Here is a 27,926-nt window from a genome sequence, read left to right on the forward strand (position 1 = left end):
TAATCCCAAAATATGGGCAATTATTCTGGAAGCAATCCTAAGGCGCAAATGGGCGATGGCTGACGAGGGTGCGCCCCGGCTGCTGGAGCGACGGAGCCGAGCGTGCCCCTCGCCGCCCCTGCACTGGCTCCAGCCATACCTTTGTGTTTCCAGGGACGACAGTCTTCGCTCATTCCCCGCGTCTGTCATCGTTATCCTGGTTCCAAGTATCTTTACTGTAAAAACTTCACACCAAGAAATTGAAACATGAAGACTTCTTCTGATCTCTTTAATATAAAATACCTAAAAATAGACCACGTGGGAACAGTTTTCCACTTGAAGAGCAAATTCCTGCAAAAATGTTTTAATGCAGATTTGGGACCTGATTATTTTTTCTCACTCACAGCCATAATTTTGCCACAGAGTGAACAGCAAGTTCGCAACACTCGGGCTTCGTCCGCTTAGAACCTGGCATTCTCCTTCCCCCCCTTAGGGCTTTACTGAGAGAGCAGAGAATTGGACCGGTGAATGCCATCCCAAAAGTCCCAGGGTTGATCCCCCCATTTGTTTCACCAGGAAATGTCAGCTGGTTCAGCTGGATGGCCCCAGGTTAGTACAATGAGTCAAAATACCTATACTGGGCAAAGGTAAAGTGTCCTTCACTGAAAAATTGGCAAGAGAGATGCTATAGTTATAGTACGGTGTTTCAAAGCACCCATTAGATCAGCATTGGGGAGTGTCCAGTATGCAATCAGATCGGTTTAGAGTTGGCTAAAGCACACGGAAATGTACAGATAGTGTTGTCAAAGGCTCTTAAAAGCTTCTTGTTAGTGGCAGGGACGTACCCAGGTTATTCTGCCTAAACCACAGCGTCACTCCCATCTTCTTTCCTAGCGAACGGTGCAGTGCGTCCGCCGTGCTGGGAGGGGATGGGGCTCCTCAGCCACAAACGGACCCAAGACCAGTTTGAGTCAAAGGGGGTAGGTTGGATCTGAGTGTGGTTGGGGATTGGGGTGTATGTCTGTTGATTCTCCCTACCTACTACTCTAGTTGGTGCAAGAGGAGATCTTCTTGTCCCTCCCAACACCTGCACGCTCTTAGCTCACAGATAGGGCAAACAGGGTGGCCAGCGGGCTGTCCTTAAAAGCCCACGTGGCAAAGCATGCGAAAGCCGTTCCAATAGATTTGCAGAAGCATTTCTATGCCTGCAGTTTTGCTTATAAGTATTGTAGAAACATCCAAAGTATCAGTCTGCATGCTGGCTGGGAAAAACAGGCAGTAACCATCATGTTTCTCTTATTCTGTCACTCCTGAGAAGCAGAGACCTTCCGTAGCTGGCAGGGGCTGATGATTAACACATCGTGGTGGTGCAGATTAACAGATTGTGCTAGCTCTTCAGTGTTAAATGCGTTGGTGGCCTCAGACCTTTATTTCCTGTTTTTCCATGGACAGATGTCCAAATTGTTCTTGATGGCCCTGACGGAGAGGCTGGGGTCAGGGCTGGAGCATCAGCTCCCTGCAGCGAAGGTGTTAGCAGCCCTTCGCTTCCGCCGCGTGCATTCGTTCCTCAGCTTGGGTTTGGAGGCTGCTGCCATCGGGGTGTGTTGCCGGGAGCTGGGCTGGCAGGGATGCTGCAGCTTTGCGCGGCCCTGCGCTGGGGTAGCGGGGGGAGTTCCTCTGGATGCTTTATCACAGCTATTTGCTTTTAATCTGATGGTACCTCTAAATACGCTGCAGAAGAAGCTGTGCCTGCTTCCAAAAGGCCATCTACCCACATGAGGCAGGCCCAGGAGCAGGGAGGGTGTGGAGGTGAGGGCTTGGGAAATGTCTCTGCCCTCTCAGCCTGTTGAGAGTCTTAAGCAGTTCTGTGAGGAGTCGCGTCCTCTCCTGGGGTGGGAAGTCCCACGCCGACGGGCGCATCTTCCCCTCCGCCTGACATGGCGATGTTTTGCTGCTGCTCTGCTGAAGCTGATGTAAAGCTACGACGTGTGTAGGGGGTTCCTCAATACCAGAGGTACCTGGAGCGCCAGGGCCCCCCTCCTGCTTTCCCTATGGATAATAAAGACCTGCGCTCTGTTGACCCCCCCCGCAGTATGTCTGAATTCAGTAAATAAAGTCTAGGCAGTCCCAGACAATTCCATTATAGACCGTCACTTGGCTTTAAGTCATGGCTGTGTGATTATAGGCACTGCCCTTTGACGGTGTAACAATTTCAGAGTTTCCCCACCTTACTTTCCTCTCCCAACAGCTCAAATGAGAGTACTGAGCAAGTCTTAAATAGGCTGAAGCTTGTCAGGAAGATCTGAGAGCGGGTACTGCCATTTCAGAGGTAAGCCAAAAATGGTAGACCCTGCTTGAGTGAGGTAAAAAGTGTCACCTGCTTTATATGAAAAATGTAGAAGAAATTGTGCTCTGCTCCAGCAATCTTCTGTATCGGGACAGTAATTTACTGTGGTTGACATTAAGGCAGATGATACTGAGTATATTTTAATAGCTTAAGCTCTCGCTAAAACAGGAGCTGGTTTTGATCAACCTTTGTCATGTTTCACAACCCTTGCACCTTTGGTCAGTGGTGGATGCATATGTAGTTTATTAATAACTAAACCGGAGAAGTGTTGCCTGATTGCACAATTTTGAAGTGGTATGTTATAGCCAAATATGTAAATAATGTACAGCTTACAGGATAAGAAAGCTTCACAGGGGTTGAAAAGAAGCAATCCCCTGTTGTTATTCAAAGGTCTGAAGGTCTTCAACCACAGGCTGAGGGTGGAAGAAGGGTCAGGAGCGGCATGAGCAGGAAAGATTCTCAGATATATAATCAAATCAATGAAATCAATTAATCCATTTAATTAATTTGACCAATTTTCCATAAGGGAACAAGATTGCACCCATGTACACTGACAGCTGCATTGACCCATAAGGCAACCAACATGAAGCCAACGCTCCCCTCCACTCATCCAGCTGCGGGTGTGCGCAGTCTGCATTTCGTAGTTCGGTCAGCAGCAGCTCCAGCGGCCAGGGTTTCAAGTCAAAGGCTAGAAATAATTGAGAGCATTTAATGAGGAGATTTTTGTGGTTTATTTGTGAAGTCCTCAGTGGGTGTAGGTAGCTCTGTCAGTGACCACTGCTTGCAGCAAAAATAGCTGCCCTGCTTAATTCTTTGATTTGGATATGAGCAAAAATAAATGAATTTGAAAGCCTTTTGGAGGAATAATGAGCCATGCTGAGCCATGCAGACAGGTCCTCCTGGCGTAACGGGCCGTGATAGGAAACGGAAACAGTTCACCTCACTGCCAAAGCTACCTCTTGTGCTCCTGGCCCTGTCCCTGGGCGTTTGGTTTCTGCACACTTCACCTACAGCTGTAAAGGAAACAAATGTGAAAAGGAGTTAAAACTAGCTTCAGACCCTGTCTCTGCTCCTCAGCCCTCCACAGCTTGTTTTCCGTCCCTTCTCCTCCGTATCCCTCCTTCTCCTGCGGCGTGGGAGAGAGTCCCTCCGCTGCTCCTGAAGGGGCTGTTCCCTTGCCAGCCGGCATCTCTGCGCAGTCCCCAGCCTCCGGCTGCACTCGGTGCTGATGCGTGAGGAAGATGGTACAGTCCCTAAGGGATGATAATGAAGTAACTCCACCAAGGTTCGGCTTCTCCCTCACCTCTGGTCCAAGGTGCAGACATGCAGAGTTTAAGCATCCCTCGCTCATTTTATGTGGAATATAACGTAGCTGTGATAGTCACATTTTCTGTTGCTGGTCCTTTCTGTGATCTCCCAGAAGTTCCTGGCCTCAATTATATTTAGAGACAATTAGTTCCACATCTTAGTTATAAACTGTGGCTTAAAAAAATTAAAATCTTGTAGCACTTTAAATCCGTCTTCTTTTCGTTGGCTGTTCTTATTGTACAGCTAAAAACAAATGGGAGTGCCAAGTCTCCCTGCTTTGTATTGCTTGTTGTTTTGCATTCCCCATCGGACTGGCTCCAGTCTCTTCCCTGAACTTAAACACTTGCTTTCTTTTTGGGATCTTTGGACCCAGACCAGATTCTCTTGTGGGAGCATTCGGGGCTGCCTGAGCAGTGCCATTCATATCCCACCACTGAGCTCTAATTGCCCTTTCCTCCTCCTTCATCCCATTGCTTTCATATTTTTCTTGCCCTTCTGACAGTTGCTATACATCTAGCTATATATCTAGTCACCTGCAGAGCCGGTCACTTTGCAGGTCGTCCCCTCTTCCAGGTCAGTGCATGCTCAAACACTTCAAAAATTAAATCTAAGGAGGTGGGGGCAGGTAGAGCACTTCTGCCTCCTTATGTACTTGCCTTAAATATTGCAGCTAAAAATAAGTGGAGAAAAACGTGAAGAGTGTAATTTTAAAATTGATGGCATGCCCTGAGAGGTAGTGGTTTCGCTCTCCCCCAGCGCTACGGGTCTTCCAACCTACTTCACACACCCCCCGCGTGGCTGGCGGGTCCTGCCCCTTTCTTTAATGAAGAGGAGTGCTGCCACCGCTCCCGATTCCCCCAGGACCACCCCACCCGGCTCTCAAGCCCCACGGGAGGCACCGTGCTCCCAGCCCCTTTCCTGGGGGCTCGGCGCTGCCACTGATGGAGTCCTGCTGCCGCGGCACCCGCGGCCGCGAGCGGCGCTCGGTCTGTGGAGCCTCGGCGCGCCGGCGGCATGAAAACAGGCTCGGGCGCAGCTCCACAGCCCGGGCTTTGCGGCGCCGAGAGATCTGGCTGCCGTTCCTAGCTCAGCCGCTGACGCGTTGTGTGATGGGGGCAGTCCCTTATTTTTTAATGCATTACAGATATAGGTAGAACGCCTTTCGGTATAGGCGAAAGGAACACGTAGAAGAACTGTGACTTGGTCTTAATTGACCGTGGTGCCAACTGGAGTGTAATGAACTGTAATAAAAATACTAAGTTGCTTCTCAAGCAATGAAAACAGCTGTTTGGTATTACCGTCTTCAAGAAGTAATTCTGTGCCCAGTCTGTACAGACAAAGTATTTTTGTTTGTGCTAACGCTGTATAATAAAACGCCCGGAGAGTTAGTACATAGGGAGGGGGTTTTGTGGTGGTGGTGGTTGTTGCTGGCCGGCTCTTGCTGAGCAGCGCAGCGCATCTCCCGTGCGTTCGAGAAGGTCGCGTGGAGCCGTGACTGATGCCACGCCACGGTGGGTGGCACAACCTCGCCGACAGCTAGCAGAAATGAAACCAGCCGGCCTATTTCGTACCCACACAGGTACTGAGTTTTGGAAGAGAAAAAAAAAAAAAAGCAAGCCGTTCAGTGCAGCAGTCGAGAGCAAGGCATCGGCTTTGCCCTTCGGGCTCGCTTTGCGGGGTGCGATCCATTGCAGCTCGAGACTTCCCGGCCAGCGGTGCTACCTGCGGAGGGAGGCCAGAGGTGCGGGGCTGGCCCCGGACATGAGTGCAATTAATTCTCAACTACAAATGAGCTGTGGCATCGCTTGGGCTGAGAGAAGAGTTTTGCCAGCGCCGATGGTGGATTATATGTGTATAGAAATTCTGTTGCAAGTTAAACGGACATAGAAGCCTCTCAGGATATTCATGTTTCCACACTAGGTGTAGTAGTTTGGCGTTGCAAATGTATGAACCGCAGGTTTACACCAAACATGCAAAAACAAATTAGAAATAGGGAAATACAAACACATTTTCTCATTAGGGGATATAAGTATGTGCTGACTGTAGTACAAATATAATTTTTATTCCATTTGTGTAACCTTTGGTATTTTAATGAAGTCCTGTTCCTGTGTACAGCGTATGGTTCACTGTCAGATAATTTAACACTAAGAAAATCTGCCTTGAATAAATTAGAATATATTTGCAAATTAATTGGTTAATTAGATTTTAGACATCTCTTGAGGACAGGAGAGAAACAGATGTGTGCAAAAGCCACACAGATAGTTTGGGGATGAGCGTTTCTTGTAGGGTTTTATCACTCATTTTTGTGAAAAACAACCTTTCACGAGTGCCAAAGATTAAAAAACCCTCAGCTTTAAATGCAGAACATTAAATTCCAATTTCTGTGGTGCTACTGAGTTTTTTTCTGGGGCATGGGCAGAGCATTTGGACCTGTTAGCCGAATGACTGCACTCAGAATAGGCGAGGTACCTCTTGAGCTGCTTTTTTTTTCTGACAACTAAAAGTATCCGTGAAGCCACCTGGAAATCCTCTGAGCTAAGCCCTGGCAGATCAGCAGAGAGATGCCAGCTGGCATCGTGGTGAAGTCAGGCAACTTGTAAGAAGCAGCGGATCTAAGATGGAGCCCAAGATTTAGAAGAATGGTCACCGAAGAAGGAAAACTGACAGGGCAGGTTTTTTTCTCAGCTACGTCGGTGTAAATCCAGAGCAACTCCACTGAGATTCACACCAGAGTAACTGAGAGCAGAATCTGGCCAACATCATCCACCTGACCTCGAGAGAGGGCTCGGATGGGGAATAGCTCGCTTACCTTCCTCGTACAAGCCTTTCACACCTAGTTTTCAGAGAGGCATGAAATGCCTGAGGCATTTTCAGTCTGGAGACATGGTACAATCATACAGTAACCACCAAATTACTTTCACTGATTGGTAAAAGTAATTAGAGATTGTGCTACCAAAACCTGCAGTTGTGTATTTGTTACTAACTTAGACCCTACAGAAACAAGCTCGGGTTAAATCTTGTTTGGAAATTGAGGGAATGCAAATTTTATGGACTAGAGTTGCTGCAGAAGCTGAGTGGGAAAGGATTTTCAGCTTAAAAGCAGTGCAGCAGCTCCCTGCGACGCGGGCTGATCCCGGGAGCGGCAGCAGTGGGTAGGTGTCGTTGCTTGCATCCGTTTCCCACCTCTGCCGAAACAGTCCTGCAGGCTAAGCCCAAATCGCAAGGCATTGATCAGCCCTTCTTGGACGACAGCCGGTGATCACGTCGCTTTGCCTTTGCCATTTTGTCTCTGGCATCCCAGTTTGAGTGTGTTCACAACCGTTTGGCAAAGCGCAGCAATATTTGCAGTGCACAGTCAGACGAACGGGAGCCCATTTGCGTGCGTCGTCGATCATTTTACAAACAGTCCTCGAGCTAAGCACCAAACCCGCCCGGGACTGGCTGTTCAGGGTCACGGTACAGACGTCAGAGGCAGAAGCATTTTTCCTGCAGGCGTAACCCCTGTTAGGCACCGAGACCCCCACGCTGCGGGGAAGAGCCTTCAGGTCATCTTCTTTCTTTGACCTCGGTGTGTTTCTCTCAGCAGCGGGCAGAGCAAAGTAAGAGAAGGCGCCAAGGCAGCCCGCGGGGCCGGCCGGGCGCAGGCACCCCGTGTCCTTGGCCCAGGACTGCTGTCAGCAGCCGCGTGCCTTCGGGAGGAGAGCGCAGCTTTTAGCGGGGCTGTTGCAGACCGGGACGTGCAAAAGCCTGGCCGCGGTGACCTCGATGCACTAATTTGTGAGAGCGCCTGGGCTGGCTCCCGAGGGCGGCGTGGCTCGGCCGCGTGCGGGTAAGAGCCTTGCGCAGCAGGGTCCTGCCTGCCGGCTGCCGTCCCGTCCTTGAGCACCCAGCCGCTGCCGGGCACCAGCCAGCCCGGGGGGACGACTCTGCTGGGCGCCTGGCCTTTCAGCCCCGGTTAACCCCAGAGCCCAGCTCTCCCTCCGCAGGCAGGGAACTCCTGTTCCCACGCAGCATCCGGCTCTCTCCTGAGCCTGCTCCCTTCTGACCTCGGCACTTCTTTCCTCTCCTGTGCTGCAGGGGTTACCGAGTTCTCTGCTGCTCGGAAATTAAATTGGATGAGACAGGTACCAGCTTTTAGTGGGATCTGGCTTGTGTTAGCGGGGAAGCGGCGCTGCACCGCCGCACCTGGGACGCTGCGGTCCAGCCGAAGCTGCCCTTCCCGCCGCACTCAGCACGTGCAGATGAGTTATGTTCCTGCAAACGGGTAGGAGTGGAGGAGCATTAAGAGCTGGGGATAAGAGGCTGCTGGTTTGCAGCTGTGGTGAATATAAACAGCAACAGAGGATGGACACGGACATTCCCTGCAGCATTCGTCTAAACGCGCGGTGATTCAGTAACTGCGCGCCGGTGTCCTTGGGCAAAATGAATTGGCATGTTTGTCAGGAGTCTGGGGGTTGAGGAGAGACCCAAAAACTACCGGCTGCGATAAAATTCGCAAAGTAATGGGTTAGCATCATCTGCCACAACTTCTCTCTGGGGCTTTTGTCAGATCTGTCATTCGAGCAGTGTTTGCCGAGGCTTTTGACATTTGTGGCAGCGCTGGGACAGACAGCAAGGTCGTGTGTCACTTTAAAGGCTTAATTTTTTCCAAATTCCTCACAAAACCAGAGCTGAAAGCTCTCTCATGAATGTCTTGGGGAATCTGCTGAGGCAGCAGTTACGTTATCCTTCAAAACTCCACGGAAAATGTCGCCGCAGAACCAGGCCGGAAAGGGGAAGGGAGCAAGGGGTGCTGCGAGCGGGGCGAGGGCTGAGGCTGCCCTCGGTGCCGGCTGGGCGGACGCCCGTGGGAACCGCAGGCAGCTCGAGATGCCGAGGTGTGGGCAGCACAAACCACACGTCTCCTCGCCTGGTCAGGTTTCTGCTGAAGACGTATTTACTCAGCAGAGCAAGAAAACCCAAAGCGGAGGAAGGTACAAACCGAGAAAACTGTATTTGTGAGGTGTGACTGCAGTGTGCAGACCTTCCTCCCCTCTGAACCCGGACTCACCTGGGGGACGATAAAACAGGCGAGCAGCTGCCTTCGAATTTATTTCTTGTTCTTTCTCCGTTTCTGCAAACCTCCCATACCATAATATTAATGCGTGATGAGAAACTAGTTTTAAACAGGACTGCTCACTGCAAGAGATAATAAACACCGGTGTTCCCAACAAAATTATAGAGGACTTGGTACATTTCGTTGAAAAACTGGCTGCATTACTAGACAGAGATCATAAACCTTTAAAAGGTGGAGGGAGGAGAAAGCAAAATACTCCGTGTAAGGAAAATGCGATTGTGGTAATGACTTTGCTAATCCCTACGCTTCCAGTTTTATCCATTCATGTTCCCAGTATCTGCAGATGAACTCGGGAGGGTTTCAGTAATCCATTAAAAAAGATAACTTTAAAATTTCAACCTAGGCATAATCATTTGTTGGTTTGGGTTTTTGTTTTCCTCCTTCTTCCCTGCTAAGTTATAGGTGCCCCTGTTAAGTTTACCGAAATGATAATCAGCGAGTAAACCTTTTCACTTGGTACTTTGATCGGGATGATCATTCTTGTGGAAAAGTCTTACGAAGAGTTTTATGGGAATGAAACCAATTGAGATCTATAGAAATAAAATACTGATCTCTGTACAACAATAGATGCTTTTTAAACTGTCCTGTTCATCAGATAAATAATTCTTGAGTAAGCTGAATGTGTTGGTTTGAAGTAGCAAAAATCCTGAAGGTTATTTGTTATCGAGTGTAGTCTGTTATTGTTTAGTCTTAAAGAATTTATTCTAACTCTGGTAAAGCTATCTAAGTAGTGCCATGGATTGCTTATCAGAAGATACTGCCCCTTTTCGTGTCCCCATGCATTTCAGTGCTACTCTAATTGATGAAGTTTTACATGATGGAATATTGGAGGTCGAGGTTTTGTGCTCGGGACGATCAGAAAGCAGCAGATACTAGTAGCTTTTACAGAAAATGGAAGGCCAGATGGACCAGAAGATTACTCCGTCTGATCTCATGCGCACTGCAGCCCCATTCTGTGTCACCCGCTTTACCCCTGCGCTGCATCCACTAAACCGGGATGAGGTGCAGCGTATCCTGCGGCAAAGCACTCACGTCTGATTTCAAGAGATCCCTTAATGGAGGAGCCACCATCTCCCGCAGCAGTTTGCTTCGTGGTTAAAATATGTTCCGTGCCGGGGCGTTGGTACAGATTTCTATTGATATTTGTTTCACTTTTAGTTTCCACTTCTTGATTCTTGTTGTGCCCTTTTTCAGCAGGTTGAAGAACTCTCGGTTCCTTTTCCTTTTCTCCCTGTAGAGCCACTTACGTGCTGTAATCAAGCCACTTCTTCCTCTTCTCTCTGATAAGCTGAACAAGCTGAGGTCTTTTAAGTCTCTCTCAGAAGTGTATTTACCACAGTCCTGAAATAACTTTTCTGTCCCTTTTCTCTGTCTTCAGTTATTCAGCATCTTTCTAAAATGTGGAGGTATTGGCACTGGATGTTTCCTGGTATCTGCCTCACCAACTCCGGGTACACAGGGACAATTTCTTCTCGGTGTGTACAACGTGGTTCATGTGTCTAAGGATTCATTTGCTCTTTTGTAACAGCCTTGAGCTGCTTGTCCACGGTGACCCTCTAATCCTTTACAGAATTTCTCCTTTCTAAGATAAAGAGTCTTGTTTCAGATGCCAAGCATTACAGAGGATTTTGGTTTACTGCATTTTATAGTCTCTTAAAGAGTATGTAAAAGATGTCTGCACTGCATGAGGATGCTCCGGAAAACCTGCTCCAGGTCTGCACCCTTTTAGCCTCTGATGTTGGCAGAAACTGCTGACGCGTCTAACACATGATTTGAGGCGCTGCTGTAGGAAAATGCCTGTATCACAGCCCATCTGGAGTCTGAGAGAGGGAGCTGGGGGGGAACAGCTGCTCGGAAGTTTGCAGAGAGAGCTGGCGGTCTCATTTATACCCCCTGGGAACATGGCACACAAAACCCAGACTCAGCTGGGAACTGTGCAGCCTGTTCTCCCGCCAGTGCCGGGTGCTGCCGTTATGGTTTACAAGAGGTAGGAAGCTGAAGTTACCCTGATACACAAGACTCTTTTACGGATGTCTTTGAACTTGCTCTGTGCTTATCACTGGAAGGTTCCAAAAAAATATTAAATATTTTAAAACTAATATCAAAATTAACACACCTGTATAAAAAAACAGTCCAGGTGCGTGTTGCACTGCATCATCGCGTGGACTCTCTTACAGTCAATATCGTTCCCCACCATCTGTTGGCTGTTAGCACTTGGCCAAAGAGCTGTTGTTCCTCCAGCTAATCTGATCACTGCTGGCATCCCCTCATAAACCCTTTTGTCTGGACGATCATGTTTTCCTTGGCAGTCTGCAACGTGCACCGGCTCGCAGGTCTGTCTCCGATCTGAGCTCTTGCGTGCCAATGCCTCTCCCTTTCCGTTTGTCCTTGCGCTTGAGTTGCTGGAGGAGGTGTAAAAAGGCAGGGCAGGGAGCAGGTAGAGAGCAAAGGGCTTTTCGCCAGGCGGTGCCAGGCTGGCCCTGCACACTTCCCAGCGGGGCTGGAGCAGATGCCTGGCTGTATCCCACCAGGGCTGAGGCTAGTAGAGCTGCTCCCAGGTGTAAGTGTGGTGTAGGTGTGCTCCAGCTACAGCAGAATTGCAGATACACTTGGGAGTTCCTTGTCCTGCAACCCCACAGTTCACTCGAGGCGTTTCAATGTCTGGCAGATCACAGGAGAAGGTGCCACTGTACGCCTAACCTGACCTGTGCTTCTCATTAGGGTTCTGGCTATGAAACCTGCAAGCTTGAGACTTCCTCACTGAGGTATAAAATTTCTCATGGTTAAAGCTTTATTTGGAGTGGAGACTCCTCCCTCCAAACGAGAGAGTCCTTTCAAGCCCGCACAGCCTAATAAATAATTCTGAGGCAACTGAATTTGTTGGTTTCTTTAAAGAAACATAATTATTTTAAAATGACAAACTGGTCCCTTTGTTGATAAATGTTTTATATCCTTGCTGCTATGCCTGAATAGTTTGTGTAAATAATGTATTAGCTCGCAAACAGACGTAGCACGTTCAGGCAGACACTGCCCAGCAGGCCAGGAATGCTAAAAAAGCAAAACAGATGATTCTGTGTGGTGCTGAGCACTGGGAGCGGGAGTGAGCGTCAAGAGGGACTGAGAAACACCATCTGCATCTCTTAGGATTGGTCCCGACATAGCTCAGGTGCCTGACACTGCGGTGATGCATTAGGGCTACAGATGCGAGCAGTCAGGCATTCAGCATCAGCAGGTATGTGGTTTCCCTGGGACTCTTAGGAGCAAAATGAAAAGCGGGGCTCAGAATTGCAATGTGATCTGGTTAAGATAATGTCTGGCAGTTATATTTGCAGGCTGGTTTTCAGAAGACTTGCTTTGCTTGCTTGAGAAGAGCTCTCCTTCAATACAAGGTTTTCAATTTGCTTTGGTTGGTTATTCCTCTAACTTTGTTCTCAAAATGAGCCTTGATTTTTGGAAATGTAATTTTGCAAAAATCGTATGTGTGGTTCTTTGTGCATAAGGGCAGGGTCAGACAAGAGAAGAAGGATATGCACATGCATCAGTGGTTTCCAGATGAAAGTCCTTTGTAAATAGTGCAGAAGTGTGTACATGTAAGTATGCATGGATGCAAATGTGCTTGTGGGGTTTTCAGACAGCAATTTTGCATGCTCAGGCTGGGACCTAAAAGTCCCACGGGCCACCATGGGCAATTGTAGAACCATAGAAAGGTTTGAGTTGGAAGGGACCTTCAAAGATCATCTAGTCCAGCCCCCTTGCTGTAGGCAGGGGCATCTTTCAATAGATCAGTTTGCTCAAAGCCCCAGCCAACTTGACCTTGAACATTTCCCATGATGGGACATCCACAACTCCTCTGGGCAACCTCTTCCAGGGTCTCACCACCCTCAGTGTAAAAAATTTCTTCCTTATACCCAATCTTAACCTACCCTCTTTCAGTTTGAAACCATTACCCCTTGGCCTGTTGAAAGTGGGTAGGACTCTCCAGCCCTACTGAATGGAATATAGTCACCCTGATCTGGTGTAACATCAACTGAAGACCTCTGGAGTTGCCTAATCAACCCTATAAAAGGTAAAACCCACCTAACAAAAGGCAGCTGCAATTCTAATCTTACACTTAATGGTGTGCAGCTCGTGTTTTCCTCTGACTCAGGAGGAGAGTCTTGCTCCGAAGGGGACTTGGTGATGCAGAGGAGCCATGCTCTTGTTCTAGCGGCCTTTTTTGCTGAGAATAACAAATAAGAGAAAACTTTGATTTTACTGTAGTCAGCAGAAGTGAGCGAGCGTAGAGAAGGAGCAATCTGTGGAGTGACAGATCCCGTTTTACCTGGCCGCGCTGTGAACCGCAGTCCTAGTTCTCAAACGGTACATGGGATGGCCTGATTTAGCTTTATGTTAACAAAACTGAGGACAGGAATGGGAGGCATCACTGAAAAACAATTACCAGTGCATTTTTTTATTTCTTCCTGCTATCTCCTCTTTTCCCCTTCTTAGAACATGAAAATTATTTTAATACTCAGTCTTGATTGCAAAAGGGAAAAAATTTGCACAGTTTCCTGCCCTTCCAGAGTTCACACTCCTGCACTGCTTTATTGCAGAAGTTAGTCCTCATTAAGTCCAGAAGATCAGCACCCGCTGTCTGTCAGTGGAAACCCACCCTGGACTGTAACAGCGCTGAGTTTTCACCCTAAAGTTCAATGCTACAAAACCTAAATACACAGAATTAGGGTTCTTCCCCACACACATTTTGAGTCCTACTCCTATTTTTGAGGTAGCTTTGTCTCATTCGTATAAAGCAGAAAGAAAATACTTTGAGATCCTGAGATGAAGGCAAATACAAGAACTAATAAACAACCAAAATATTGAAGTACCTAGATAAGTTGTGATGTTACCACTCCGGGGACTAAGCTGCAACTGACTTCTTATGAGTAAAAATAAATCACTGCTCTATTTCATTCAACATTGTTCCATGGAGTTACTGAACTAATTTTTCCTCCAAGCATGGTCACATTTTGGGTCAGCATGCCTAGACAACATGGGGCTCTGCCAACAGTTCCTGTATAAAGTCCCTCTTTTTTTTTTTTTTGAAACAAATCCAGTCATTCATAGAAATGAACTCCTGCATAATTAGAGCCAGTATTGCACATCATCTTTGCTTTCCATTTTTAGATGTTGTGTCTGGAGGACTATAACTTTTAAAGATGCCAACAAGCCACTTAGGAGCTCGATAGCCGTAATGGGAAAATCTGTGGAGCTGAATAGAAAATTATAAGCTTCATAAGGACTATTCTAAATCGTGTGGTAAAGAGCTCAGCCAGACATTCAAAGCAAGAAGAGAAACGATACCCCCTTCTCATTTGATCTTCAGGGGTCTGTACTTCCTCTACGACCCTGCTGAAGTCCCAGTCCTACAGGCAGCTTCAGGGAGAGGGTGGTGTTCTTTACGCCAGAGTCCTCTGGACTCTGCTGGGTCCAGTTATTGGACTGTGGCATGAAGGGGTGCAGAGCACTGGTTTTACTCATATTGTACCATCCAGGGCATGTAGTCAACCATTTCTGTCTCTAGATTAGTTAAAACATTCAGTAGCCCCAGATACTGAAGCATGAAACTCTAGAAAATTGATCCTCTTCAGCATTTTTTAACCTCAAGTTCTCAATAAAGAGCTATTTTAAAATAATTAAGAAAGATTTGGAGGCCGTTTTTTTTTTTTTTTTGACAGGCAGGAGGGAGTCATTGGCTTCAGAGCCAGCAGGTGTTGACAGGTGAGAGATCTCACAATAAGTCTTTTATTTCTCTGCACTCTGAGGCTTTCAGGTATGTCCTGTAATCTCAAAATTAGAGTGGGTGGCAGATGAGATAAAATTTGTTTCTTTGTTCAGAAAATGCAGTATGGATTTTTCTTTGTTTGGGTCTTTAATCCAAACTGATGCTTTAATAACTGAAATTCCAGTAGTGGGCTTCTTTTTCTTTTTAAGTTAGAGAATAAATCAATAAGAAAACTGGCTTTGCAGTGGGAAATTACCCCAAAGATGTTCACAGCTGGACTGTCACAGCATGTGAGGTCGGTTAATGGGACCAGATGGGACTATTTAGGACAAGTGTTTGACACTGCTTCACTGCAGGAGAAGGCTAAAGTCTGAACAAAGTCACTCTGTGAAGGACAGAATATAATATCCCCAGTTTTAAAAGTGAGAATCACAAAATGGTTTGGTTTGGGAGGGACCTTTAAAGGTCACCTAGTCCAACTCCCGTGCAGTGAGCAAGGAAAACTTCAACTAGAGCAGGTTGCTCAGAGCCCTGTCCTACCTGGCCTTCAACACTCCGTCGATGGGGCATCCACAGCTTCCCTGAGCAACCTGTGCCAATGTTTCACCACCCTCACTGTAAAATAAGTCTTCCTTATAGCTGATCTAAATCTACCTTTTAGTTTAAAAGTGTTACCCCTTTTTCTGTCACGACAGGCCCTGCTAAAAAGGCTCTCTGTCTTTCTTAGAAGCCCCCTTTAAGTGCTGGAAGGCTACAATAAGGTCTCCCCGGAGCCTTCTCTTCTCCAGGCTGAACAACTGAACAACCCCAACTCTCTCAGCCTGTCCTCACAGCAGAGGTGTTCCATCCCTCTGATCACTGTTCTGGCCTCCTCTGGACCCGCTCCAGCAGGCCCATGTCTTTCCTGTGCTGAGGGCTCCAGAGCTGGATGCAGGACTCCAGGTGGGGTCTCACCAGAGAGCAGTAGAGGAGTAGAATCTCCTCCCTCGACCTGCTGGCCACGCTGCTTTGGATGCAGCCCAGGATATTAGTTCTCTATTGAAATACCAAAGCACACTGTCAAGAGTTAAATACTACTTTCAACTTATTCCTGCATTTTTCTGTGCAGAGTACAGGGGAACAAGGCTGAGTATATGAAGCCCAAGTTCAGGGTGCATGGCAGTTTCCCCATCAGTGAAATGGAGATGCTGTCTTGTTCTCCTGCCAGCAGGCTGAGGTTCTTTATATTAAAATATTCAAAAAGGAGTTTGTGATCTCCAGGAAATGGCAAGGTAGAGGTACCATAAAGATGCAAATTGTTGGTGTAATTTATTGTTAGAAGAATCCTGCTAGAAAGAGCCTGCCCTAACCACTGGATATCTTAACAGGTTGGCCTCACCTTTACCTTGTAAGGGTCCAGTAGCTTGATGGGCTGAGGGGCACATTTCAGGCAAAGAGGATTCATACACATTTATGTCACCTCAGAGGGGGTGGCAGTGGAGGTGGGTCCTCATAAAATCTTACCCTGTGGCTGTGTGTGTTCCTGTGTGTGCATCCGCACGGGCGAGCATCAGCATCTTCAATGCTTTCCCACCAACCTAGAGGGTATTGAATTCACGATATGTGGTGCTGCATTTACATTCCTCGGAAGTTATGAGCGAGCAGTGCATTTGCTTCCTCTTGGACTTTTCTTATTCAGGCGTGTGGTGAGCTTTCTTGCTGCCAGCACAGCGAGGTGCTGCTGTGAAACGGGCACTTAGAGGACTTCAAAGCCTAGGAGCCAGCGTTTGGTTTTAGAAGAAGTGCCACACGATGCTATTAGCAGGTTGCTGGTAACTGGGGCGTAACGCTGCCTGAGAGGCACCTCGGCAAGATCTGCCTCTGACACACTACTTGGGGACCCTCTCTGGCACACTTGTTAAATAATGTCTTTAGACATCAAGTGATGTTGGTGAGACCACATTTGCTACCGTATAAGAGTACTTGTTCCAGGTGGTGTAACCACCACACTGGGAGCCAGCTGGGCAATATTTGGTACTCCAAATGTTGTGCGTGCTTTGCATGCACCTTGGAGATTTACAGGGCATGCTGTGTAAATATTTAGACAAAAATTGTTAGAGCATTTGTATTTGTTAGAATGTACATTGACTTTAATGGCTTGTGATCCAAGTGTTTCTGTGCATAATATGCAAGTGAACTGAATCCAACCATGATGTCACTGAAGACTTTAAAGATGATTTAAATTCCAGTGGTTACTGTCCATCTAAACTGTAACAAAGTTCCTTTAGCAGTACGTTGAAGTGAAAACTCTACTTCCCTGTTTTATTTGTTAATCCAACCTTCTGAACTAAAAGAAGATGCTGGCATGGAAAGGAGTAGCCAGTTGTACGTTGACGTTAGTTGCTGAATGTTTGCAGAGTTTCATTTCCATTGCCAGGCCAAGAAGAATCACGCAGAAATTTCATTAATTTGAATACCCGTACTCATACCTGTGCTCAGCCGTTACCTGTGTGCCAAAATCACTGTTGACACACGCTGCTGCTGTACGTACACCGTAGTATCCCTTGGAGTCCTGCAGCCAGGGCAGCATGGTGGCGGCATCTGCGGTAATGAACCCGGCTGAAAGAAATACTCCAGTGGCTGCCTTTCAGCACTTGGCAAGAAAATCCTTTTTATGTTAGTTTCAAGGTCGTCAGATATCATTATAGCCAAGTATTAAAAATTTCAAAGAAAGGAGGCAGTGTGTTTGATTTATAGAATAATTATCTAGCTTTAGCTCTAACTTGGCTTTGGCAATGGTTTTGCAAGCACTTGAAAATTAAATCCATTTTTTATGGCACTACAAGGTATTATCTCACAGCAAATGATAATTAAACACCTGTGAAATCAATTAGCCCTTTAAGCAGGGGAAAAAAAAAAGTTTTCCAATTATGTTTTTGCACCTCCAAACTTTCTAATTCCAGAACCAGCGCTTGCGGAGAGGGAGATGAACTGCCAGCCAGTAGCCTGTTAACCGGCATTAAGATCACCCCAAAGCATTGCACAGCCGTAAATCTGAAAGCAAGCAGTTCTCGGCGACGGCACCCTTCCAAGTAGGATGCGTTAGCCTTTCAAGCGCAGTCTTGGGCAGCTATCTATCTGACACACAGCTGAGCTGTCAGCTTTTCTACAAAGACAGTTACTCACTTGGTGTTTTCAATGCCAAGTTTTACTTGACAGTTTATTTAAAAGCCAACATACCTTAATGGAAACCAGGCAACGAGACGCTCCGTGTGACAGAGTGGGTTTCTTTTCAGGGTCTCCAGCCAGTAGTTCAGAGCCATCTGCATTAAGCATTTGCACACGGAAAACTGGCCGATTGGTTAATAGCTGAGATGGAATATACTGGAAAACTGGGAAACGCTCCACCATTTAGCCTTGCGTTGTAGGTGTTTAATATCTGTCTTTGTTGTAGAACTTGAACTGATGCAGAGACTTTTGGAAGATGCAGTGTGTGTTCGTGGGCTTGCAGATACGGGGAGGGAGCCCTGGACATATTTGGTTAAGTGCCATCACAATTTTTGGCTCGGGGAAGAAAGAAACAGCTCAAGTCCCATCTGACATCTACAGCGGTATGTGCTGATACTCCTTGCCAAAGATGAGCTCCAACATCTTCCAAAAGATGGATTATGTGTGGCACTGTTCAAATACGTACTTCTGGGTTAAATCTGTTGTATTTGGTTTGGGTTCTGCTCCTATATTTCCATCTGAATTTTGATAGTCATAATGTCCAGCTGCTTTTTGGCAAGTGCCGCATCACTGGAGAGGAGGGAGGCAGGTGAGGACGCTGGGGTTAGCATTCCCAAGGTCTGTCTAGCTGCTGGAGAAGCCACCAGTCATCTGTATCTCAGGTTTTCCATCTATGAAATGGCAATGGTGATGGTATCCTGTATCAGTGTTCAGAGGATTAGATAAGAAAATATGTATGCTGCTTTGTGATTCCTACGTGACAGGTGACATATAGCTGGATAAAGTATGGTAATCATTACATCTGGGTAGCTGGACGTATCTGCTGGTCTAAACAGCCAACATCTTTTTAGACCTCTCTTCAGGCAATGGTGCTGATGATGTGGCTTTGGAAAAAAATAGTTTATATTAAAATTCGTAGTGAGAATGTTTCCCAGGCTAGTTTATAATCTCTCAAGTGTAGTGACATGGGGAAATGCTTAAGCTGTAAGAAGGAATGTACGGCATGGCTGATTAGTCACTGCAGAGCCTCTGCAGCCTGCCCGGGCTCCTTGGGATAATGGTGAACCAGGAATCCCAAGCAGCCCTCTAATCCACGTGCTGATTGACAAGGTCGGCACATCAGAAGAAAAAAAAAGCAGAGGGGGGGGAAGAAGAGAGAAGCAATGTGCTGGATCAAGAAGTTAAAATGGTAAGAGTATTTGGCTGAGCAGCATTTCTCCTTCAGATGATTGCTCACACGGCGTTGCGGTGTTTTATACCTGCGTGATATATGGGGACGAACATGTTTTCGCAGCTCTGGGTGGTAGCAGGGAGGAGATACTTCAGTTATGAAGTGTGAATAAGTTAGAATTGATTACAAACAGAGCTATTTGTTTATGCTGCCTAAAAAGTTATTAGCTGTGGACAAGGTGCACTTCATCATTACGGAAGGGAGCCTGAATGTTAATAAAACACACTGTTGGCCGTACAGAGGGATGACAGCTTTGGGTTAAATCTGTGGCTATTTTAGTTTTAAAGCCCGACCTGTCATTTTAAAGGCATATGCATTTTGGATTTTAACATGTTTGAATGATGCAGCTGAGGCCCAGGCCAAGCCAACCCCAAAATTGGCAGTAAAATGTTACCTCCGTGCAAGCGTGCAGAGTGACGGAACACAGAGATATGAGCAATAAGCATGTGCCCCCTCTCACCGGCAGTCTTCTAACATGGAAACCAGGAGCTTTCTGGAAATAAATACCCTCTGAGCAAAGCAGAGGACTCCTCTCAGAGCTTTCCTACAGGGAATGCTCGGGAAGATGAACGGCCAGCAGTAAAGGAAAGTGCCAGAAGGAGCGCGACACCGAAGCAGCACAAGGAAGGCAGACGTGCCCGGCCGGCCGCCCGTGCCGTGCCCCGCGGTGCTGGTCTTTGCTCTGCTTCCTCAGCTGTGAGCGGAGCCTGGAGAACCTCCGTAGCTGGGTAAAACCAGAGCATCCGGATAGGCAGGTAACGCAGAGCTGTCCCCACAAGCTGGCAGCCCCGGGTTTCCGAAACCACAGCCATGCAAGCTGGGAGACTGTAACAAATCTCCCTGCCTTCTTCAGATGTTACCAGCTAATGGAAATAAGTAGTTCTGAAAACAGATGTAACTCCCGTTGCCAGGGGAGAGGAGGAAGAGGCGGCTCTGGAAGAACCTCTTCTAAAACACTTGACTATTTTCTCTGTGACTTAAGGCCCCTCTGCCAGTTGTGAGCAGGGTGATAGTACTTCATTGCTTCCCTGAGGTCTTGTTGAGATTAGTCAGTGAAGATGGTGGGGAAATGAAGCCCGTCATTGATGCAATACTGATGCCAGATCGGTGCTTAATGTACAAGTGTCCTGCTGTAGCTGAGAGGGACTTCCTGGATGTCTGCACCAGCTCCCATTTCTCTCCTGGACAAGTGAAGGAGAAGTTTCAAGTCCAGCAAAGATTTAACTCGGACACCTACCTTTAATCATGGAGATTATCATCTCACTGTTTTCACTGAAAGCATTTCAAGTCATGGACTTCCGGAGGGCAGACTTTGGCCTGTTCAGGTCACTGGTTGAGAGAATCCCTTGGGAGACAGTCCTGAAGGACAAAGGGGTCCAGGAAGGTTGGACAGTCTTCAAGAAGGAAATCTTAAAGGCGCAGGAGCAGGCGGTCCCCATGTGCCGTAAGAAGAGCTGGCAGGGAAGGCGACCGGCCTGGCTGAACAGGGAGATTTTGCTGGGACTCAGGGAAAAGAGGAGAGTTTATCACCTCTGGAAGAAGGGGCAGGCAACTCACAAAGAGTACAAGGATCTCGTTAGGTCAAGCAGGGACAAAATTAGAAAGGCAAAAGCCCAGCTAGAGCTCAGTCTGGCCACAGTCGTAAAGAATAATAAAAAATGTTTTTACAAATATATTAACAACAAAAAGAGAGGCGAGGAGAATCTCCATCCCCTACTGGATATGGCGGGGAACATTGTCTCCAAGGACGAGGACAAGGCTGAGGTACTTAATGCCTTCTTTGCCTCAGTCTTTAATAGCCAGTCAGGTATCCGCAGGGTATTCAGCCCCCTGAGCTGGAAGATGGGGATGGAGAGCACAATGTACTCCTCATAATCCAGGAGGAAGGAGTCAAGGACATGCTAAGCCACCTGGACACCCACAAGTCTATGGGGCCTGATGGGATCCACCCGAGAGTACTGAGAGAGCTGGCAGAGGAGCTTGCCAAGCCACTCTCCATCATTTATCAGCAGTCCTGGTTAACAGGGGAGGTCCCAGAAGACTGGAGGCTTGCCAGTGTGACGCCCGTCTACAAGAAAGGCCGGAAGGAGGATCCTGGGAACTACAGGCCTGTCAGCCTGACCTCCGTACCAGGGAAGATTATGGAGCGGTTGGTCTTGAGAGTGCTCACAGGGCATGTGCAGGACAACCAAGGGCTCAGGCCCAGCCAGCATGGGTTCATGAAAGGCAGGTCCTGCTTGACCAACCTGATCTCCTTCTATGACCAGGTGACCCGCCTAGTGGATGAGGGAAAGACTGTGGATGTTGTCTACCTGGACTTTAGTAAAGCCTTTGACAGCGTCTCCCACAGCATTCTCCTGGAGAAACTGGCGGCTCATGGCTTAGACAGGTTTACTCTTCGCTGGGTGAGGAACTGGCTGGATGGCCGAGCACAGAGAGTTGTGGTGAATGGCGTTAAATCCGGCTGGTGGCCGGTCACAAGCGGTGTTCCCCAGGGCTCAGTTCTGGGGCCGGTCTTGTTCAATATCTTTATTGATGATCTGGATGAGGGAATTGAGTGCTCCCTCAGTAAGTTTGCAGATGACACCAAGCTGGGTGGAAGTGTTGATCTGCTGGAGGGTAGGAAGGCTCTGCAGAGGGATCTGGACAGGCTGGATCGATGGGCAGAGGCCAACTGTATGAGGTTTAATAAGGCCAAGTGCAGGGTCCTGCACTTTGGCCACAACAACCCCATGCAACGCTACAGGCTTGGGGAGGAGTGGCTGGAGAGCTGCCTGGCAGAAAGGGACCTGGGGATGCTGGTTGACAGCCGGCTGAACATGAGCCAGCAGTGTGCCCAGGTGGCCAAGAAGGCCGACAGCGTCCTGGCCTGTATCAGGAATAGTGTGGCCAGCAGGAGTAGGGAAGTGATTGTGCCCCTGTACTGGGCACTGGTGAGGCCGCACCTTGAATCCTGTGTTCAGTTTTGGGCCCCTCACTACAAGAAGGATGCTGAGGTGCTGGAGCATGTCCAGAGAAGGGCAACAAAGCTGGTGAGGGGTCTGGAGCACAAGTCTTATGAGGAGCGGCTGAGGGAACTGTGCTTGTTCAGTCTGGAGAAGAGGAGGCTGAGGGGAGACCTTGTCGCTCTCTACAACTACCTGAAAGGGGGTTGTGGCGACAAGGGTGTTGGTCTCTTCTCCCAAGTAACTAGTGATAGGACGAGAGGAAATGGCCTCAAGTTGCGCCAGGGGAGGTTTAGATTGGATATTAGGAAAAATTTCTTCACTGAGAGGGTGGTCAGGCATTGGACCAGGCTGCCCAGGGAGGTGGTGGAGTCGCCATCTCTGGAAGTGTTCAAAAAACGTGTGGATGTGGCGCTTCAGGACATGGTTTAGGGGACATGGTGGTGCTGGATTAATGGTTGGACTTGATGATCTTGAAGGTCCTTTCCAACCTTAGTGATTCTGTGATTCTGTGAAGTGAAGGAGAAGTTTCAAGTCCAGCAAAGATTTAACTCGGACACCTACCTTTAATCATGGAGATTATCTCACTGTTTTCACTGAAAGCATTTCAAGTCAGAGTGACGGGACGTGCAGAGATGCTTTCAGGTGAGACGTGTATGCTTCCTATGTAGAAAAAAAATGCCAACTGTACATAAGAAATATTCCCACCCCAACAAAACACTGGCAAAGCTCAAACCTCCCGCTGCATGTGTGGTTCCTATAGGGCTGAATGGGAAGGAGCCTGAAACTGGGGGTTGCCCTGATGCCTTCTGTCCCCCCATGGCCTGTGGCTTGGAGCTTCATTCACCAGGTGACATTTCTGTGGCCAAGGTCTCCTCCAAATGCTGCTGGCAGACTGAGAAAAATATGAAATAGTCTGTGCTGCAAACTCGACTCTAAAGTACTGTTTGGTACATGTAAACTATTTCCTCCGCAAGCGATGCTTCAAATTACAAAGCTATGCTTGCAGCTTGACAGAGATGTTTATGTATTTGTGGCTGGCTACATGTGTTGTGTGAAAGGCGTTTCCGAATTCGTATTTAAACTTTCTGGGCTGTCTTCTCTCTTTCGTCTAAGGCAGGGTGCCCCCGTTGCTTTGCGTGCTACCCATGAACTAGTAGGAGTAAAACCAGCACCTTGTCTTTAAGGATTGCAGATAGATGCTTGATCCTGGAGTGGTCGCTGAGGGGGATTAAACTGGAAGTCAGTACCTTAGCAGTGTGCTCAAAGGTCATGTCGAGTCACCTGAAAACATTTGGGTTGAAGTTGCAGAGAAATTTGTTCATGAGAAGAATCTCTGGTGCAATTCATTCGCTGCAGCAGCTCTCGGTGGATACTGCTTTACTCCGGGTCTGCTCCTGTTGTATTTGCAGGTTCTCCCTGAAGTGAGTGGAAATTTTGTGCCCATACATCAAGGTTAGGATGAGGCTCTCTGTGTACATATGATGTAGATAAATTGCTTGATGTCCATGAACCGTGCTGTTCATGAGCTCAGCAATAAATCACGTTAGGCTTTAAAACACACAAATGGGAGTAAACTGCTAACTGGTTTCCAGGTGGGAAATGGTCAACAAAATCCTTTTCTTTTTTGTTTTCCTGTGTAAATCTTTCCTAATATCAGCAAATTAGATATGAAACGGAAAGTGCCCAATACAAGATGTCACTGGCATGTGGAGGACTCACTTGCGCTGGCCTCGTTCTCTGCTTTTCTTTGTGTTCTGGTTCTGCCGTTGATGTTTTGTGGATATTGTTGCATTCCGGGGTATTAACAGGATTTTACATTTTTAGCTAGCTAATGATGGGGGACTTCTGACTCGTGTATTCTAGCCCTACGGGGTGTTCTATTTTTGGTATTTATTAACATTTTCCATCCTACAATATACAGTGAAAGCGATAAGCTTCAGACCTCTCAGTATGTAAAAAAGGAATGCTTAAAAACGGCTTTTTTTGGGGGGGTGGGTATTCCAGTTTCCTAATACTTTCCCCGTGTGCTGTGTCACTGCTGGCGGGTGAGCTGGGATATGGCTGCCAATCAATATCCCACACGGAGAAAAAGAAATTGCTGCTGCTTGGATGGAATATGCATATATGTATTTTAACCAAAGTTGAGATGCGATTAAAAAAAAAAAAAAAAAGTACTTTGAAGTCTGTTTTGTAGTTTTAATTAATGCAACGAGGGTTTTTATTTTACTCTCAGTGGAGATAATCTTAATCCATTCACAGTGACCTTTTCTTGTGCAAATTAGCTATACACGCTTGTTTAAGCAAATGGGCCTTTGCAAGATGTCTTTTCCTAAAGACGGAGCTTATAATTGAAAATTGGCTTACTCCCATCTGTCTGGCCTGTGTGAGAATACAAACGTAGATCCGGACTTTTTTACATATAAAATATAGTCATATACCTATGTATATACATACACATATACACGCATACAAAAAAAGTTGCCCTGCCTGCAGGCTACAGTTACATTAGATTATTAGTGTTAGAAAATTTCAGTGCCACAAGTTACTGTCAAAATAACATGTGTCCAGGACACTGGAGAACAGAGGGTGTTTAATCTGGATCCTTTTGTCTCAGAGGAGGTCGAGGCCATTCACAGTTCCATGGGTTTGCCAGGGGTACAATTAGCTAACAACACGCTGGAAACTGTTAGGATTTGATGTGTGATTTTGGTGAATGGTTTTGAGGTGATTGATGGAATAGGAAAAAAACCCAAGAGTGTCTATAAGCACTTAAAGTTTTAATTTGGAGGAACAGGGATCATTGCAGCCATGTAGTTAATTGCCAAACTTCAGCAGTTTATCACTCTCACCACACTTGTCAATAACCACCAAGTGAGTCACGGTAAACCCCTGTTCCTTTTTAGTGCCTTCTTGATAAGGGAAGGTTTCTTTGGCACAGTTTGAATATTTTTTGCTTTGTACAAACCTCTTGCGCAGAAATGAACACAGTTGTGCATGACTTTGACTAAATCTGAGTAGAAATCAGGGTCACAGAAGTGCCGCAACAATGCTTTGGTTATCAAAATATTTAGGACAAGTTTGTTGTTAGAATTCATGCACACCTGGTTATATAGAAATGGCTGATTATTGCAAAGGCAAAATTATTTCCTTCCTTCTCGGTTTCTTTACCACTCTCCCCAGCTCTCTCCCATGGTGGTTGCTCCTGAGGATGAACAAAAAGGAGCCGGGGAGATGGCTGGCACGCGCGTGCACGGAGGGAGCTAGTTAACCTGGTGGTGAGCAGTCTTGGTCGGGGATGATTTTATCCAGATGTGTCTCAACAGCTGTTTGCATTTTCACGCTCAGTTACTCTAGAACTCACCACTAATTGAATTTTCTCTTTTCTCCCCTGTTCTTGTTAGGTATGATTACCGTGAAATGCTGCACAATGCCACTTTCTGTCTGGTTCCCCGTGGCCGCAGGCTTGGCTCTTTCAGGTTTCTGGAAGCCTTGCAGGTAAGAGCTGCAGTTTAAAGCATGGACTACGCTGGCTGCAACTCAGCATGCAATAGCAACGAGGTTGGGAGGAGGGAAATGTGTTTCATTTCCCTAGTGGACAGTAATCCACTTTGCAAAAGCCTCTATTCATACTTCTGGAGCAATTGGCAGCTTCTTCCCAGAAGGGGCTGAGCACTGAGCTCATCTGAAGGTTGAATTGTGTTACCTCCAGGAAAAGGGTTTCCCTGGATGTGGTGAGGCTGAGAGGTTGGACCGGTTTAGAGCAGTATTTTAGCAAGCTGTGAGACTTCCCGTGGGAGACACTGGCCTCTACAAGTAAGCCCCGGGGCAGTAAACATAACTTTTTTGTTTTCACTTAGCCAAAACAGACCTGCTTATGCATTGCCTGTCCTGAGATGATGCTTGCTGAATATGCAGGAGGTGGCCTGGAGGTTGCAAAGCCCCAGATGGAAGCTTCACATGAAGGTGGATCTCATAGGCTGATCTCAGGGAGCTCAAAGCATGTCTGGGACAGCACCTGAATCCCTTCACTGTTTAAAAATTTTTTTGGTTAATGGTCTCCCTTTTTTGCTGTTATCCAGCAGCAGAGAGCAATGCAAAGGGTCTCCTGAGTCACTGCAGCAGCAGGGCTTGGCAGCACAGGGATCAAGCCTGACACTGACCTACTCTGGCTGCAGCCGGCGTGACCTTTTTTTGGCAAGCATCAGCTCAGCCCTGGGGTCCTGGATCTTCAGTCAGCCATACAGAGCATCTTGGGAGATGCTGCAGCTCCCCTCTCTGACTGGCATCTGGATTTCCATAGGGGCTGGGAAGGGGAGGCTGAGGTGCTTCTTGGTGTCAGTGAGATCGCAAATGAAGGTCCTGCCCCCAGGTGTCCTTTTGCCATTTGGGAAGTATCCCAGCATTGGCAGTAAAGCTGTTAATGAATAGCATCACATCACTTTTCTTCATCAAGCACAAAATGTCCCAGCCACTATTCAAGAGTGCTGTTTACTGCAATGCAGAGCAGGACTCAGGTACCTAAGTGTAGGTGTATAATGTCATTTTAGAAACCCGAGAGTACCCTTCTGGCTTTCTGCTGCTTCTCCAGAAGGTCTCCAGTAGATCCTGTGTCATGTCTGCCAGCCTTTGATGGGTTTCTTGGATACCCTCGAGCATCCCAAATGCACTGGTTTAACCACTGAACCCCACACCTACTGTCACATTTGAGATCCAAGTTCTGGACTGTGACTTACCTCTTTGCTCCTGCTCAGGAGTAGATTAATAGCCTGCAAAGTGCTGTTCCTGCTCCAGCCTCTTCGGAGGAAGAAGTGGGACTGGCTTATTTGGGATGACAAGTGACTTCAGATCCTCCTGAAGAGCACTGCTCAGCTATTCTGTCATCTGGGACACAAGTCATACAGCTTCTGTTAGATACATCATCTCAGGAGAAGAAAGCAGGGAGCGGACCTCACTATACAGAACTTGGAGGCTCCAGGTCGATGGTGATAAGCTGCAGGCACTGAGGATTTTCCTAGCAGGCTAGCAGCAGTATTCACTGATTATGATGAATTCCCAATTTCTTTCTGGCTCCAGGGCATGCTGAAAGATGTAGTCCACATTAGTGGAATGTTTTAAACATGAAAACACATTGCTAAGTATTTTCTGGTTGGCTTTTTTCATGCACTAATGTCATTTCCTTACAGAAGATCACAGGTCTTTACACATTATAAGCACTACTGTCATGCAGAGGCTTGACCAGTCTAAGATCCTGTGTGTAATACATGTTACCAAGGAAGATACAGCAGTCTGAAAGGTTCCCCTTTATACCACCTTTTGGTCTGAACCCTAGTCTGGACCAAATTCAGAGCACTTAAGCTTGGCTTAATCCAAAAGAAGCTGAACCAGAGCACAGGCTCGATGCAGATCCTCTGGTAATAGGTTCTTTCATCACATCAGGAGGTTTTTGGTTTGGATCATATGTTGTGATCCAGCAGAACAGACCATCATGGCAATTGTTTGTTTATGGAAATACTGCCCTATTTACTGAATATGCACATGCTTGCTGTCTCTGCAGAGGAACTCGCGCACCTCGTAAAAGCTTAAATAATTTAGACAGATCATACTGGTATGAAATAGATACTAAATGTGTGCGCTTTTTGTTTGTTTTAAGATAGAAAGCAATTGTTATTTCTGTAGACAGGTGATGACAGATGAGTTGTGTTTGTGCAGTTGCCTCTGTTTGGAGAGCTGATACCAGACAGGATAGGGAAATCACTCCTCCTTAGTGGAAAATGTGCTCTGGAATCATAGAAACATAGACTAGTTTGGGTTGGAAGGGACCTTTAAAGGTCATCTAGTCCAATCCCCTTGCAATGAGCAGGGACATCTTCAACTAAATCAGGTTGCTCAGAGCCCCGTCCAACCTGACCTTGAATGTTGCCAGGGATGGGGCATCTACGACATCTCTGGGCAACCTGGGCCAGGGTTTCACCACCCTCATTGTCAAAAATTTCTTCCTTAAATCTAGTTGAAACCTGCCCTCTTTTAGT

The 27,926-nt window shown here is 47.1% G+C and overlaps 1 protein-coding gene across 1 annotated transcript in view; it reads left to right on the plus strand.

Annotated features, from left to right (window-relative positions):
• Positions 1 to 27,926, plus strand: part of EXT1 (exostosin glycosyltransferase 1) — a 184,059-nt gene that overhangs the window by 132,939 nt on the left and 23,194 nt on the right. Inside the window, exon 2 of the mRNA XM_081996936.1 lies at positions 25,299 to 25,392. Within this exon, the coding sequence (XP_081853062.1) occupies positions 25,299 to 25,392 (94 nt within the window). The remainder of the gene's footprint in view (positions 1 to 25,298; positions 25,393 to 27,926) is intronic.

This window comes from Phaethon aethereus, assembly GCF_964289735.1.
Source record: "Phaethon aethereus genome assembly, chromosome: 2".
NCBI lineage: Eukaryota > Metazoa > Chordata > Aves > Phaethontiformes > Phaethontidae > Phaethon > Phaethon aethereus.